At 39.0% G+C, this 17,939-nt stretch overlaps 1 protein-coding gene across 3 annotated transcripts in view; it reads right to left on the reverse strand.

Moving 5' to 3' along the window:
- nlrc5 (NLR family, CARD domain containing 5) overlaps positions 1–14,383 on the reverse strand; it is a 39,407-nt gene extending 25,024 nt beyond the window's left edge. For 2 of the 3 annotated variants that reach the window (XM_073472066.1, XM_073472065.1), the window contains exons 1-11: positions 14,338–14,383; positions 12,009–12,346; positions 10,790–10,840; positions 10,115–10,204; positions 8,858–9,040; positions 8,450–8,604; positions 8,079–8,210; positions 6,186–6,495; positions 3,726–4,128; positions 3,158–3,311; positions 2,777–2,907 (exon numbers count right to left, since the gene is read on the reverse strand). In XM_073472066.1, the coding sequence (XP_073328167.1) occupies positions 2,777–2,907; positions 3,158–3,311; positions 3,726–4,128; positions 6,186–6,495; positions 8,079–8,210; positions 8,450–8,604; positions 8,858–9,040; positions 10,115–10,204; positions 10,790–10,840; positions 12,009–12,330 (1,931 nt within the window). In that variant the 5' untranslated portion in view covers positions 12,331–12,346; positions 14,338–14,383. The remainder of the gene's footprint in view (positions 1–2,776; positions 2,908–3,157; positions 3,312–3,725; positions 4,129–6,185; positions 6,496–8,078; positions 8,211–8,449; positions 8,605–8,857; positions 9,041–10,114; positions 10,205–10,789; positions 10,841–12,008; positions 12,347–14,337) is intronic. The other variant, XM_073472067.1, reaches the window with a different exon arrangement.
- Between the last annotated feature and the right edge of the window lie 3,556 nt (positions 14,384–17,939).

Raw genomic sequence — 17,939 nt, forward strand, 5'->3', positions numbered from 1 at the left:
CAGGCAACCACTTGATGGGACAGATGATTCAAACAATAATGTTGTTATTTGAATGCAATGGAAGGGGGAGATCAAATGCCACCTTTATTGGCTGAAAGTTATCAATAACACCGCTATTTTGTTTAGTTTTGAGCTAGAGACTTATTTTACTTAGAAGTCGAAGAGCTTTTGCTGTTTGCATTGATTCTGTAAAGGAAGTCTACAGGCATTTCACAGCTATCGGCTTGATGAGTCACACAATTTGTAGTGGACTTAAAGAAGCACTTCACCGCTAGAAGGATGGCCCTTGCATAAAACTGTGTTGTCTATGCAAAAGAAATATGCAGATATCTTTGAAAATGGTGCTACATGACTAGAGAACAGATCTGGTAGTGGTATTACCTTTTACTCAAAAGGGAGAAAACCTACAACAACCAGAATGCACTTTGCTGCACTGGACAGTACATGCTTGTTTGGTTTTGGCTTACAGTTTGTTTTGAAACAGGAAACAGTATGGCAGCCAGCTGGTAACGAACAATATCGTATTACAGCTAAACAGTACACTAAAAACATTTTAGGCAAGAAATAGGCAGAATCTTGGTTTATAGATTATTTTTGGTTTAGCACTGCCTAGTTTAGAAAGTCTGATCAGAATTTGGTGCGATACCCCCCCCACTCGATTTAAGAGAGAGAATCCGACTTCACTCATTATGGACATCGACGTGGATGCACACATCCAAAATGTGAAACAACAATCTGTAGTCTCAACAATCTGTAGTCTCAACAACCCTAGAATCTGCCAGATGACTCATTTTTGCGTCCTTTAGGGGATTTTGCTCTGGGTGCAGATAAAATGGAGAGAAGTTTGCCATTATTCATTTTCATATGATACCTACACTGTAGTGATACAAAGCTGGTTGAAAAACAACAGCAAAGTGCCTGTTTGATGAAAATGCCACATGACACAGAGTGGGATAAAAGCACATCAGATGGAAACTCTGACTGCTTTTGACTGGCTAATTGATCATCCCTGCCCTACTGTGGTTACTGCATTTTAACAGAAACAAATTATGACGTAAAACAAAAGTATGCATGGTGGTTATGGTTAGTTTGTCTCAGTAAGGGATGCAGATTTTGTCTTTCACGCTAGATTTTCTTATTAGACTTGAGAGGTAGCAGCAACACACTCTGTACAAGGAAAATATTAAGCTGTTAACATAATTGATCATGTGGCTACACAGGAAGTCGTTTATTTTAATAGTGACACGATCCTGTCCTGCTGAGTCCCCCTCTGCTGAGCCCATAAACCCCCACACTGCTGTGATTAGGACATTCCCTCTCAGCCTGCGCCAGCACATTTTCTTTCCTTTTAAAGAGGGGGGTCAAACATATGTGTTACTGTGCTCAACTTACACGGCTCATCTCTTTCCAAAACAAGGGGCCTTGCATGGCAAGAAACTCTATATGGTCAAATCAACACTCTTAAGCACCTCTCATCACTCTTCAGAGCATTAAAAAGACACTATAGATCACACTATAGATTGAGAGGAGATTTGGGGAGATCGATTAATACCTGAATAGATTTATTCTTATTTTTAACTAATTACTGTTAATTATTTTTATATGAGATGCAGTGGTTGAATGTAACCATGTACATTCATTCAGGCACTGTACTTACTTTCATTTCATGCTTCCTCATACTTCTGCTCCATTTAGTTACTTTACATTTTATATTTAAGATTTAATCTACTGTACAGCAGCTGTAAAGTGCAGCTGAAACAATTGCTTGATTATTGATGAGTTACTGTTAATTAACGGCAACCACGTAATTTTTTGCATTTAAGATGGCAAACATTTCATAGTTCCAGGTTCTCAAATGTGAGGATTTACTGTTTTCCTTATATTTTAATTTGACTTTTAGTTGGATAAAACAAAGCATTGAGAGTGTCAAGTGTCACCATTTTCCAAAATTTTTACAAACTAAACAATCAATTTAATTGATTACTTTAGAAAGTAATTGGCAGATTAATCCATGATGAAAGAAATTCATTAGTTGCAGTCCTGTACAAAACAGTTCTGTACCTCTTCATCAACAACTATAAAAGTAACATGCTGCATAGACATTAATGCATCAGTAATGATAATCTAATGATATAATAACGTAGCAGTCACAGGGGCCATTTTAAGACTTGTAACTAACTTTTGATACTAAACTGATTAGATTCACATACTTTCACTTAAGTAACATTTTTCTTTTTGTGCCGTTGTATATTTTTACAGGGTGTTGTGAGTATTCTCACTAAAGTAAAATATCTAAATACTTCTTCCACTACTGATGAGTTTTCAAGCTCAGGTTACAGGGTTTTATTTTAGTAGCGAGGCACACACAACAAGTTGGTGATAACTTGAGCAACAGTAAGAGCTTTTCCTGTCTCTGGTAATTTTGAGCCCATCACAGACCATACGGCACCAATGTGAGTGGACAGGTGCAAACAGATAGCATTTCATCCAAATAAAGCACTTTAAATCTACAGTAGGTGTTTGTTTTTCAGAAAATGGGATTGTGTAATAATGAAGTACAATGAAAAAAATAGTTCCAGTTAATAACTCTATCTTAATTATAATTGATTTAATGCACAGGGCTGAGTGTGCTTGTTACTGCAGCTGCTGTCAATGGAGCTCACAGTTTCATCTTACAGAGACAAATCAACAGCTCCACAGAGGAAGACTGTCATCGCCCTGAGGAACATAATCATGTTCCCAGTTACATCTGGCTGCTCTGATTTCTGTTCCTCACGTCTTCTTCAGCTGCGTGTCACTAACATCCCGACTGGTCATAATTCTGAGTGCAGCCAAAAACTCCTGTACTGTGAGATGAATGAAGCAGTAGGAGTTGACGAGTTTCCCGTCCTCACGTCTGACCTCCACCTGATGGCAAGACATGAAAACACATGTTTTTCATTGAGTCACTAAGTCTTCAGAGGGCCATGTTTTTAAACTATTTTGCCCACAATACAAATGGTAATTTATTTAACTTTGCGCACTGAGAAAACCCCAAAAAGAAACACACACCACAACCCTTCCTCTTTCAACAATTACTCTTGCCCTCTAGTGTGAAGCCCTGCAGCCTCACAGACATGTAGAGAACATGCTCACACACTGTGCGACCATGTCTGACCTGAGTGAGAATCCCCGTTTTATATGAGAACTTCAAAACATCCTGAGAAATGTCTTCTTCCATGAAGAGGATCTGGCTGTTCTCTAAGCCTTTCCAGGCCAGCTGACTCAGCTCACACACCTCAGCTCGATACTGACTCAGCAGCCACACAGTGCTGCACAAAGAGACAGAAGACAAGTTCATTCATGTGCATTTGTAATTGCTGCTTTGTAACATTATACAAGTTAAGACAATAATTTATTAGTCCCGAAATGGGGAAATTTGCATTGTTTCAATCAAACCCTATCATCAAAGATCATGTGAAAGTGAAGAGAAACTGAAAATAAACTTAAGTTTCTATTTGACTATTTGAATATCACGAGTACTCTTTGGTAACATTTTCTGCTTGTGCTGTCTCAAGACTTCTAAATGTTAAGGTTTCCTCTTTCTTTCTATAAAATACTCAAGTGCATTAACAGTGAGATATTAAGCTTTCCTACAAATGTACTTTGTCAATCAAATTTACTGTAATTTCATGTTATGTATGTTGTGTCAGTGGTGTGATGTATGCTTTGTACTCAGTATTCACCTCTCTTGAGGGGTCATGGTATTTGGCATGTCTGTTCTTCCTCTTCTATCAGGGTCATGGCTCAAAAATGCACCAAGAACAGTGAGGTAGGCCTGGGTAAGGGTTGAAGGTAGCTGGGCTGTACCATTTATTGTATCCATCATCATGCCTTCACTCCCCCTTGTTCTTCCCCCTCCTTGGTCTCCACTTTGTGCATGATTTCCTCCTCTACTGCCTCCTCCTCCCAGCATCACTACTTCCTGTATTGCTCTGGTATGCACTCGTCTTGGATCTCTCCCTTCCAGCAATAAATAATCCAGACATATGCAGCAGATGTTGCAGCGGGCAGGGAGGGATGACATGGCAAGGAGGTGTGGAGTGGAAAGAATCAGGTCCGCTGCCTGCACTCCGCGACTTCCGTTTGCTGTAAAACGTTTACAGTTGAGACATAAATTAGTTCAAGTTCATAGAAGTCTAATGTAAACTCACACTGTAAACTCACCCCTGTTATGATTCTTGTTATTACAAAAAGTTTAGTGATTTTATTTAATTCCCAGGCTAGCTAAGGATTACTTCAAGCTGCACAGAGGTCAGCTGGAATAATTTAAAACATGCATGGGTGTGTTAGGTCACTTTCAGTGCAAACATTAGGGAAAGTCCAAATAATTTAGTTTACAATTCATTCTGAATGCTAATTCAATGACAGTTATTCTGTAACAATTCTGTGTGAAATGTTCACGGACTGATCTGGTACCCCCTGGAGCCTTGCAGGGGTACACCAGCAATGTGCTGCACACTAAATACAGTTAAATACAGGTCATACTTACAGTTGGATGACTCACATGGTCAAAGTCTGCTTAATTCAAAATGTCATAACTTCCTAACTTTAACTAAACTAGCAATGGCTCAACACTTTCCTGCACTTCCTAAAATGCAATGGAACAATTTGAAGAACACTTTTTTAAAACTGTTTTCATAAGCTGTGTAGTAGTGCTTCCAACAACAGAAAAAAGGTGGAAAACCCCTTAAATTCAACAATGTTTTCAACATGGACTTGGAAATACTATAAATAAACAAATGTCTTCAATATAAAGTGGTAACACTTTATTTATGGGGTGTGCATAAGACTGACCAAACACCATTATAACCATGACATGACAACTGTAATGAAGGAGTCCTTATGTCTGCTTATGACTGTTCTCTCATTCGGTCAATTATCTCACTTTTGATGTTAGGCTGAAATTGTTTTAGATGTCTTTGCTTTGACAACTTAATTAAACGAAGACAACAATGTCTTTGTTATGATGACCTGACATTTAAAGGACAACATAACCTGTCATAAACATGTCTTGGCACGCCCAATTATCAAATCTAAATAAACACATTACATTAACATTACATTAAACTGTCATGTGTAGTTGGTTTTAAATTTGAGACCATTAAACTGTGGCCTGAATAATTTTCTTGGTAGTGATATAGGGAGTTTTACTTGTTGCTAAAGTAAGTAAACCGCTAACTGTAGTTAGCTCAGCTAGCCATGGAGCTAATTAGAAATAAACAATTCTCTCAAACTAAATCTTTCGAATCAGCAATACAAAATTGTTTATTTCACCGGAAATGTATTAGTTCACTATGTAGAAGGAAATTTACCGAAGTTAGAAAAAACCTTATTGGACAGTACTACTGTATATATCACTCAATTAATTTTTTCTTCAAAACCATAACAATCCTTGCCAGATCATGTACAGAAAAGGAATACATTTGTTTATGTTTTGCATTAACTTTTCCTATCTTGTAACTATAGAATATAATGTATCCGTGTATCAATTCTAATACTGTAGATGATCTTGTCGGTATACAATCCATCTCAGAGATAGCTCTCTGGACTGACACACAGCATCTGACTATGACAGAGGCTACTTTGATGACAAGGAATAACAGTACCAAGGTGATTTTCTTGGCAAGTTTGGCTCCTGGCAGCCCTCTGCTAGATCTACAGGTAACCAAGCTAACTAGCTAACAGCCGCCATCTACAGTCTGCAGTGGCTAGCATACCATATTGATAACATGTTTATGTAGACAAATAATTTTTTTTAATTATACATCTACTGAGCTTGTAGAGAGGTGGACAGTGAGGGTTTTTACTCAAAAATATTATCATGATTGTAAATCAATAATTTTAAAATGTTTGTCAGGTCCAAAGTGATTGTGTTGTTTATCTCTGTGCAAGGAGTCTGATGTTTGGTTCCAGCTTCTAACAAGGTTTGTCAGCCAGTAGTATAATGCCGTTGGTATCAAAAGGTATCTGTGTTTCGTCAGTGATCAACAGTCTTGTAGTTGCCAGTTTGTGGGAAAAAAGATAAGAATGGCTGAGTTCTGCAGTATGCGCCCAGCATGCAGCTGAACACAAACCATTGAATGTTGATCTCTATGCAGCATAACAAATATCATAATATAAATATAAAAGTACCTTTTACCTACCTTTAAAGTAGTTGTGTACATACTCCTTGATGTCATGGCAGTCCCACTCCCGCAGCTGCGCCACTTTATCTGATACGCCTTCAAAATCACTCACATCGCGTGCACGACAGGTGACCACCACAGTGCATCCTGGAAGAAGCTGACGATTCAACAACCCTGATATGAGGTCTTTAACAGGCAGAGGCTTTTCTGGGTCCAGTGGCTTTTTCTTCACCTCTTGTCCGGGGAGTTTTCTGTGAAACTCATCATAGCCATCCAGCACCCAACAGCTCTGCTCTGGATTGGAGAGGAGGTAATCCACAATGGCTCTCTGCTCAGAAAGACAGAATACTGTATGTACAATGCAAGAATAATAACAAAGACAATGTATGAGAAAGCAATCACAGGACTACAGCAGGACGAGGAGAGGTGGACTCAGTGGGTCTCATTCATGAAACGTGAGCAGAACGAATTTGTGTGTAAACTGTTCGCAGACGGAAATGTACGTGCATCTCGCATTCATCAATATTTTAGTAGCTCCGATCTTTTCGTAGCTACTAACAAAATCTACACATGCTGCTGACCACGCGTAGTGCTTGTGTAAATTTAAGAATGCACATAAATAATGCTTGTCACTATTGGAAATTACAATTTAAATTCATATTGCGCTCTGTTATGTACACAATACGCAGATGCCTTTGAAACACGTGATATAGCCTAAACATATGATACAAATATAACACATTTAGTTAAAGTAGTTGGCAATTGGCAGGTTTAAGATCCAGATTAGGTTCATGATTGTGAATTATCTATGTAAATCGACTCAATAGATTACACGTTCTTTCTACATGTTGAATGATGATAATAAACATATAGGCTCCAGTGGAGGCATGTCGCTGTCTCCGCCAGGTATAATTCCTGACAGAGAGGTCTCCCCAGTCATCCCCGCGATGCGCTCGTCTGCAGTGGCTAGCTGCGACTGTGAGCCTCCTCCTCCTGTGGCTGATATATTTCTTTTGTGTGAGGTTATGCGTTTCTTTGCCTCCAGTTTCATGTCAAACCATTTACGCTTCACCTCGGACATGGTTCTTTGGACTACAGAGACAATATTGACGGCATCTGTCACCTCCCTCCAGGCCTTCGCTTTGCCTGTCCCTGTCACACCACTGCTAACAGATGAAAATAATTTTTTTTTTCTTAATTCCACTTCACCCAAAAGTATTTCTATCTCCGCTTCCGCAAAGTTCTTTTTTCTTTCTCTCCCTTTCTTCGTTTGCACCATGACTGACAGGTCGACCGGATGCATCTACACCTCCTTATATGGTGTTCATTGGCAATTCATGGGCGGGGATTTATGCTAATAGCTGATTACCGGGAGCGCGCTGTCACTTTACGATGGATTGGCATTCACGATCATACACACGTGTTTACGATCAGATCTGAGTTTCCCGCGGTGTTCATGAATCCGGAGTAGGTTTTTAGTAGCGTAGGCTTTTATGTGCAAATCTACGCACACATTTACTAACGTTTCATGAATGAGACCCAGTGTGTATAACATCGATGCTTGGTGCTCACATGCAGTCAAAGGACGGACAGTGTTTCCCTGATGTCAAACTTTTGAAGCGAAGATGCTGACTACGTTATCATCATCATCATTTTTCTGCTGCTTACAATTACCCCGACGCAAATTCAAAGGATTCACTTCCAGTTTATGCATATAGGTATTTATGTTCCATAATTTATGTAGCATGAAGGAGTTTATGAAGGGTTCGAGTTAGGGTATGAAGAAACTTGGTTCTTTCCTTTGGAAGACTACATTTTCAGGAAATTATTAATGTTTCCATCAGGACAAACTCTTTCGGGCACTCTTCTGGGATTTATAAAGGTACTGTCCTGGTATTGCTACCTACATACCTTTTCATCGTCACCCCCTTTTGGAGGGAGGTAGTGTCGGAATAGCAGCTCAGACAGGGAGAGAGGGCGGCACAACAAGTTGAGCTGACGAAACTCTAGCAGGACAAACAGGAACGATGAAGGGACAGGGCCCTGGATGATGTGGGAGAGAGAAATAAAGACAAAATGAGACAATAAAGTTGAGATGGAAAAATTTAAGGAATCAAAGTCTGTTCACAGGCATTTGGGAGAACTACTGTATGTACCATGTGCTGCTAAGGATTTGTTTGTGCAGCCTGAAACTGATCCAGCAGATTGGCATAGAGCATCCATGATAATGCAAAAAATTGTTAAAAAAAAGAAACTGAATAATGACAAAAATGTCAACCTACTAGTCCATGTGCCCACTGCTGTCCTAAAACAGACATCAGCAGAGTTTTTCCCGATCCAGACTGGCCAACAAAAACAGTCACCTTTCCTGCACATCCTTGTAGGAAGGTCTCTAATGTCACTCTGGTATCCGAAAACCCCAAATCCCCATCAGACTCTGAATTTGTGGAAAAAATGTTTAGTTAGCGCACAACAGATTTTAATTATGCATTAGTAGGAAGGTTTTGTGTCTGTATGACAAGTCTACATAGAAGATGTGTTCTTATTTTCTTTTTTAACCCTTTAAATGTCAGATTTTCTCAATAGCGCGTACGATATTGCACCTATTTCGAAATCAACCATATTTAACATTAGATTTCCAGTTATATTTAGCAGATTCTTGGTGTACAGTAAGAGGACTTCATGGTAACCTGGTGTTCTGCTCCCTCTATCTGCTGATCCAGGAGTTTTATCAGGTCTGTCCCTGCCTCTCATCACCGTTCTTGGGCTGACCCACACATTCTCCAGCAGGACCTCTCTCGACAGTTCACTGAGTTGCTCCCACCTGCTCAGCAGTAAATCCATCACTGCAACAACGTACTGCTGCCAGTGGTCTGTGGGTAGGAGACATTATAAAAGAAGGATTAAACAAATTATTCATAGTTTGCAAAGCAAAACTTTCACTCTCACCTCTTGGGGTGGTGCAAAGTTGCAACACACAAGTAAACAGCAGCCCTATTTTTAATGTGCCGCACCCCTGGGGCCAGATTGTCCTTTATTTTTTTACATTTAATTGCAGTTTCAACAGACAATTTCCTGTTTTCCTGTGTGTAAAGACACGCTTTTATAGCAAATAAGTCATAATACAAGAAACAGGATTTATTTGATTTGAAAAAGTCTGACGAATAAAATGACTCATGGAATCCAAATGACTTAAACTATTCAAAACAAAATTTGATGCTGTTAACGTAAATTCGATAGGGGGCTGGTTCTTAGTTACTCGAGCAAGCCTGCTTTAGTTCTTCAGTAACATGAGAAGTAGGCTGACCCTGGTAATGTTATACCCAGTCTAAAAAATAGCTGAGATGCCTGCTTTACTCCTTCAATTAACACATGACCTAGGAATGATAACTTGTCATTTCGCCCATGTTTTTTATGTCTTATAAAAGTCAGTATGCAATTATATGGTTACATCTTGACTTTGGTAGCAGGCAGCACTTTTTTTTATGAGAACTGAATACAACATTTTAAGACGGATCATAGGCATATCCATGACAAATGCTCACCCACACGAGCACACACACCAAAAATGATTTCACTCTTCCTGGTTTATTCCATGCAACTCATAACATATGTTTTATATTGAAATGTCGAAATGTTTTTTTTCTCATCTCCGACAAAGTTTTAAAAAAAAAAAAATCTTTAAAAATACAAACGATATATAGTAGCAAATGACCTTGTGTGGTTTTTGACAGTTTTAAAGCTATGAAGACACACTTTGGGTTGTTGTTTTTTTTATTCTGTTTGTTACAGTTCTGCAATTGCCAGTAAGTAAAATTGGCAACAAGGCCGACTCTGCCACACTGTATCCATGGACTTTAACCAGTGATTGGCCATTCGCCAGGTTGGTTTGTGCATGTGATTGTAGCTGCAATGTAACACAGTTGAGTGCTTTGTGTATGTTCTACCAATCCGTGGGCGTTTGACGAGCTGTGGCTCTGAGGGCAGCAATGACGACTTCTTATCCGTTACACTGGGACTGGAATTTTCACAAACATCTACAGTATAGAAACACATATATAAAACATACAGTGCATTAAAAAATGATAAGTATGAAAAATTTATAAATATACAGCATATATAAAATGTTACCAAAATAAAACCATCCAAAAAGACTAATGCTATCACGAACACTGCAAGAATTCAGCATATGTTGCATACTTTGCTATTCTTAGCAGCATGCTTTTAATTTCTATATCATCTAGAGGATCTGGGGATTACCAAACTGAAACAAAAGAAAAAACTGTTATTGTTTGACAAACCGCTGCTTCTCCCAAAAGTTGCCTTTCACTTTCCATTTTAGTTTGTCAGTGTGGCTAAATCTACTGTGGGGTGCTTTACTATAAAGAAAATAGAGATAATACAACAAAAACAGACCATTGGATCATTTCTTTACTTTGTATTTCATCTTTGGGAGCTGCTTTGGTTTTGCACAGAGTCAACAATAACTGAGGTGGTGGAAGTAGCTTGCATAAAGTTTAGTGAACTGAGGAAACGCTGTCTTTTTAAATCATTGGATGTAGGGCCAAGATGTGCATGCAAGTAAATAAAACACCAGACATTAAGAGACAAATGTTAACTACCTGTGTTTCTCAGAGACACTGGTTCTGTGGCTGGCAGCTGTTTGGCATCAGCTGAACAAAAAAACAGAAAGTCATCATGTGGGCCAAGCCAGTACAGAAACACTTTTTGTTTTAACCACACTGAGCTAGTAAGTATGACTTAGTGTTCATTATTCCACTCCATGCAGTGAACAGAACAACATGCAGGGCATCTGTGGCTTTGAGGCAAATGACATGTAAGTAAGGACAGAAAAAAGAGAGGCCCTGCCTGAAAAGGTTGCAGGTGCTTCGAGAACGGCAGAGCAAGAAACTAAAAACATGTATAATTTATGGTCAGCAAAAATATTGAATGGTTATAATTAAAAAGGTGATTCAACTCTGAAAATGTGTAATCAAATGTTTCACTGCTGAACCAACAAAAGCATTTATATGAGCATTAAATAAAAATACGATTTAAGTTGTCATGTTGACATGCTCCACACTGAGGAGGTGTACAATAGACATGGCCTATAAAAGTTAAGCCTAGCACATACTGTGTGCGCCTATTTCAGCAATCACTCATTCCTGGGTTAGCACTGTGCTGAAGGTACAGCTCAAACAGAACACACATTTCCCACAGTTATTAAGCAGGAGAAGCTTGACCACCAGTTATAACCACAATTTAAAAAAATAATCACCCAAATATTAGATCACCTCATTCAAGTCAAACACAAAAGAGTTAATGAACATAATATGCCAATTTGTTCTGTTTTATCCTGAGATATAACAAAGACACTGTATAAATGCAGGAGAGGTGGTGAATCACTTAGGGCAGAAAACAGCAGTTTGCTGTGATGCTGCACCACAATAAGTGCTGTAATAGAAGGTGCTTCCCCAAGAAAAAAAAAGAAAGAAAAAAAACCTCACTTTCGGTTGCAACTCATTGAGAGGTATGCAGTCACAGTGTATGTCCTGTGTGGTCTTTGTTGAATGACTCTTTACAGCACATTAAATCGTTATTCACATTATTCCTGCTGTGTAAAGGCACACTGAACAATTTGTTCCCCTAAACCCAGAGATATGTATATGAGGCTCATTCAAGATTTATTCATATTAAGCTAAACACTGACTCATTAAAATGACTGAAGTGAGTTTCGGAGTGTGGGTGACAGAGGACGCTCTCACATTGCAAACTGTAAACACTCAACTAGCCTGGGACTAGCACCACTTGCCAACATTCATAGCATCATTTTATACTCACTGTGTGTATTCCAAGCCACTGACATGAGCCTCGACTCCAGGTGCATGGGGATGTTCTCACACAACATACACACACTCTGAAGGAAGTTACAGCATTCTGCAGCACTGGCCGCTCTGAAATACTCCAACATTGCTCTAATGTGTTCTGTTCGTGCTGCTGCAGAAGAGGCCAGGTGGTTGATGTTCAAACCAGCATTACCAGGCATCATTTGGCTCAACTCCATTATGACTGTGGGTAATTGACTGTTAATGATGGTGAGCAGTTCTGAGGATTCCTGATGCAAGACGGAGTTCACATTTTCAGGGTCAAACTCCTCATCCATGGTCAGACTCCATCAGCTGGTACACAAACATAATACATAAAGTATTTTAGGGAAATTATAATAAAAAAGCCCTATTGAACACAAATTCATGAAACTTGGATGACAATAGACCCCATTAACTTTTGATGCAGCACTGGATAAAGGGATGGATCAAGGATTTTGTTATAAATTGCAAGGTAGTGCTTTTTTCAAGATTTTCATTCATTTCTCCGCGAATAATGCATGGATCATGATGAAAAAAATCACATGTATTAAGGTTGGTGGTATCTATGGAGGCTATCGAGTTTGGTTGGATTGAATTAAAGGGGACTGTTGGACTTCAGAGGAGGTATGCGCTCTACTGAGTGCCTTACTAGTTTAACATGTTCTTCACAGAAACTACGCCATGGTCAATGAGCCTCAGATTGAAAAAAGAATTAAAGGTGCAATATGTAAGAATTCCATTAAAAACATTCAATGTTAAGATTAAGCATTCATGTGATGTAGAAATCTAGCCTATGTACTGTATTGCAGAGATATACTCAAGTTAGCATGCTAACAAGGTAGCCTCGTGCCTGAAAACCTCTTTTCCTAGCCCTCCAAAGCTTCTGTGCTCACAGTGTGAACACCAACACTTCCCCGGAAGTCCGGCTAGCTGCACGGCTAACTGAGCTAACAAGCTAACGGTAGCAGCAGTCAAGTAAACAGAAGTTAGCAGCAGTTAGCAGTTATAGTGGTGACAGGTTGCTCCTATATGGCCAATTTGGACATATTGCATCTTTAATTGCATAATTTTTCTTAAAAAAAAATTTAAAAAACAGGTCGCACAGACTGAAATACCTTAAAGAGGTTGAACTAATACGGAGCTATCTACAATCTTATTGTTCCCATTAGTCAGGAAAATGTAAACACACAACATAGGCAACATAACTCACACTTTGGAGGGCTATGAACCTGATGATCACTTAAATCATCATCATCATACACACAGAAAGTCACAGTGAAAAGTGGAGTAGACGAGTCCATTTTATATGCAGGAGCAAGACACTGCACCTCTTTTGTTTGATGTGCAATATGTAAGTTACAAACATTCAAAAAATAACTAAAATTATCAACACAAAGTGAATAAGAGTTCTGATGTTGCACAGATATATACTGAATTTAGCATGCTAACCAGCGAGCCCCGCCGTGCCCTGGTGTGAAGCTCATGTGCTTTAGACCAACGCTGCCCTGTTTCCCCAAACTCCCCGTCTGGGCTGCTAGCTGCTGGTAAACTGAGCTAACTAGTTAATGGCAGCTGCAGTTAGCAGCAGTTATTTGTTTTGAATTCAACAGGTGGTTAATTCTTACATACTGCATCTTTAATTCAAAGTTGCTAATCTCATTTCGTATATTTTGCTGTCTTCAACTAGTTAATGGACATTTTTCACTCCCATTTATACACTAAAACTTGTATATCAAACATGTGTTCTGGTCGGCTCCCTCAGGACTTTATACATGCATCTCATCAACTTTATTTCACCTTCCCTTGGGCTTTTGTTTGAGAAATAGTTCAGTTACTGGAGGATTCAGTTGATTACAATCTAGTTTCACTAGTTTCTGTGGCGCATTAATACGACAAGTAGTGTTCACATGGACATTCATGAGGAGTTTCTCAGACTGCGACATCAGATCATGGGAAGATAAGAGACGCGCGTCTACGCAGCACTTTATAATGCAGTTTTTTTTTTTACACAGCTAGCTCGTGCGCACGTAAGGAGTTTTATTTATTTATTTTGGACCGGCATTACGTCTCTAGCGCCTTCAGTGTAAATGTATTGCCAATGAAAATCGATAGAAAGTGTGTTTTTGTTCCTCCTCTCGTATCCTCCAGCCTGCTCTGCCCTCATTCAGAGCCTCGAGGTCATGTAAGGTAACGAGCATCGCTTTGTGCTGACTCAAACACGAGCGGCTCAGGTGCTCAGTACCTGAGCCACTTCATCGTCGTTTAAAAGTTAGCTTATACTACTGAATAAAAAGAGCACTTACCAACTACCGTTGTCGTAGACTGCATCTGTCTGCAGCCGTGGTGCCTATTATTTTAAAACGAAACCGAGGCAGGGAATATAGTTTCGGTTTCGTTTTCTGCGCAACAGCAATCCAGATCTGCTGCCAGGCTGCTGGTGTGCGCGGACACGGACACATACGGTGGATAGATCTGTGGACATACTCTATAACTCATGGGTTTAATTCATCCTGGCGGGAGGGACGTTTTGTTAGAAGATTTATTGAGTTCGCAAATGTTGTGCTCAGGCTCTTGAAGCAGGGGCGAGACAGATGAGGTCCAGTGTTATTACATGAAACAAGCAGTGTGCCGCAGAGCTGCCCAGCTGCCAGGAACACGGCCCGGCTCCTGCTGCACAGAGGGACAGCAGATGATCCCTGCTCAGACAATACAGTGATTCATAAGGTTTAATGGTCGTTAGGGTGCAGATGAGTGTCTGTGGCTTGCTGAGTAACTCACTCAATCTGAATAAGGTCTCATTTAATGTTCAGCAGTGTTGTAAAAAAAAAAAAGCATCCTAAAGTCATACTTGATTAAAAGTATTAAAATATTACTTTGGTAAACGTGAAAGGCAACCATACAAAAAGTACTGGAATAAAAGTCTTAAAGTATCTGATATTAAATGTAATCAAGTATGAAAAGCACAGGTAAACGTAAACTATACAATATTTACATGTCTGTACTTTACACTATATACTATGGTTCAACTAATTATCAGCCTGACTGATTATCGTATCTGACAGTCAGCATTTTTCTGATTATCAGATCAGAATTTGATCAGATTTGGAATTTGTGTTTTTTAAATTTTTTTATCCAATTGCCAGTAAAATCAATTAATTTAAAAATGTTTTACACAGTTGCACAGTACATGATTAAATGTATGTGTATTATTAAATTATTTCAGTACAGCGAGGTTGCAAAAAGCCCAGTCTTACTACAGAAGATGCAAATCTTTCAGAGAGAGGCACAAGCACTGACTGGAAGTCTGCCATGTGTCTTGTGCTGTTTAACTGAAGAGCCCCAGTCCCCTCAGGATCCATTGCAGAAAGAGTTGGAGACTCTTAAGCTATGGCTTTCATTTTTTTGCTATATGATTTTTTTCTACCAATATAAATACAAATTTGGATCTATAAACTGATTTTAAGCAGTCTGAGTTTCTGAGAGGAGATGACAAGTTATTATTATAACCAGTTCTTTTGCCATAATTGAGAAAAAGAAGTGGGGATGTAATATCAGTATCATATATTTAAATTTATGTATGAAGCACCCTTGATCTGTGTTCACACCTGCTGTAGTGCTCCAATAATGGATCGCCACAAGGCTCAAAGATGATTTGTACCCTGAACAAGCAAGATGCTCATTCAGTCTGCTCCCCCCCCCCACCCCCCCCCCTTTGGTGAGCTGCAATCTCTTTTATCCTTGTTTTTCTGTTAGACACAAATAGATTCTACCATGAGAGGGCAAAGCTTTTCTATACCATGCTCTCAGTTTGGTAACTCATCAGCTGACTGTCTTTTTACATATAGCTTCAACAACTGCTGTGTGCCTCGAAACTCCCACCCCTCCCACAACACTACCCCTCCTGACCTCTGAACTCCCAGCTTGTCTCTTCCTTCGAAGTACTCCTGACACCTATCTCATTACATTGAGCTGGTGTAATTAGATCAGTGTGACACAACACATGTAAAGTGACCTTTTAAGGAAACATGTAATGAAATAAAACATTTATTACATTTCTGAATGATTCATGGACTTGCACTCTTTGTAAACAGACTGTTGTACTAAATGAGCAGATGATGCCCATCCTCCTAGTGGGACAGTGCTGGAGGATGGGAATTTGTTAGATTCCTTTAGGGACTCAAACCAAATCCATAGACTGATCATACAGATTCTCAATTAAGACATGACTTTAAAAATGTAACTTCTTGTTTGAATTCAGCTAAGTAATCATCATGTTTGGTGAGCATAAATGAATAGGAAAACACGTCACCATGTGAGCCATACAAATAGTATCTCGGACCTTTTTCTTTCAAAAGTAACAGATAGTATGACTGTAGCATCAGACCAAATGAGGTAAACTCTGGAGTAGGAGGGCTCTGCTGTAAGTTATCAATCAAATGCATGCTCACTGTGACTGCAAGGGTGGGTGAACCATCACCTTAACATCAAATCATCCTAAACAGAATTCGACAAGAAGCATTTATATATGAGAAACATGTTTCTCTCAATTTTCTGAATGAAGCATATTGAGCATCAAGCTAAATGATAGGGTGAGCGTGACTAGCCTGTGCCATATGGTGATATATGGCTCACAAATCACAGCTTGTAGACGTCTCAGTTACCTATTGAAGTTAGCCCTCCAGTGGCTATCTGCAGTATACTGTACTTTACTTTCAAAGGCCAGGAAACTGATTGCCTCAGAATTACCAAGTAAAGTCAATTATTAAATTTCAATTGTACAAACAACTTAAAATTATTAGTCTACTTGGTAATTTTGAGGAAACTGGTTTCCTTGACTTTTTAAAGTAAGATCACTTTTTCAGATTTTACAGTGCAGTATTAGTCAACTCACAATGGGCATTTATATTTAAACACTGAATAAATTAAAAAGTGTTAATTTTCTCAATGTAGCAAAGTCGGAAGGAATGTGATTTTGTCAGACAAAACATGGATGTCTTATTTGATGTCAGAGGTGCAATGCACTTCCATTGTACCTCACACTTGATGCACCCTAACTATTTCACTTTATTTTCTCTAACCCAGCATAGCTTAGGTAGACTGTGCATTTGTATGAAAATTGCATTTGGAACATTGTCTTTGGGCATTTGGATTTTTCACAACATAGACAAACATATGTTCAACCAATTCTGTAAAACCAACCATCAATACACTGATTAAAGGCATTTTGTGACATCCAGTTAAGGAAAAGCAGAGTAGCAACTTTTAGAACCAGCTTTATTGGCCAAGTACATGTATGTACACATACAAGGAATTTGACTTGGGTTTTTCTTTGCTCTTAAAGTTACACACAGTTCATAGAACATTTTTTAGAAAGTGAAACATTCAGCAAAAAACGACAACAAAGCTGAACAAAAATAGGTAAAATTAACATTTAATTATAATGTACATGCAAGATAAGTATATAAAAATATAAAAAGCATCAATGAACAACAACCTTCAATGTCTCCATATAAGTCAAGCAAGTACAAGCTAGATGCAAGAGTACAAATAGTGTTGGTATAAATATTGTTAACACTTACAGCATGCCTCCTGCAGTTTAAAGCAGTATTCAGTTTTGGTCAGAACTTCCTTTTCAATTAGTCAGTACACAGTAAACCAATCCAGGACAAGCTGTGTCCCCTCCCACTCTTTAATAATATGCCCCCTTCTTTCACCTACACACTGCAATCTTTTCAACTACTCAAATTACATGATGGAGTAAGACAGAGATCACCTAACACGCACACTCAGGTCACAGAGACATACAGTAACATGTGTATCTCCTTGCACCCCCAGTTAATAGACAACTGGCTCACCCTGATCACTCAATCAAAGTTATTCTACTATGTAGACCAAATGTCCTTGA

The sequence above is a fragment of the Pagrus major genome, chromosome 8, assembly GCF_040436345.1.
Source record: "Pagrus major chromosome 8, Pma_NU_1.0".
Classification (NCBI taxonomy): Eukaryota; Metazoa; Chordata; class Actinopteri; order Spariformes; family Sparidae; genus Pagrus; species Pagrus major.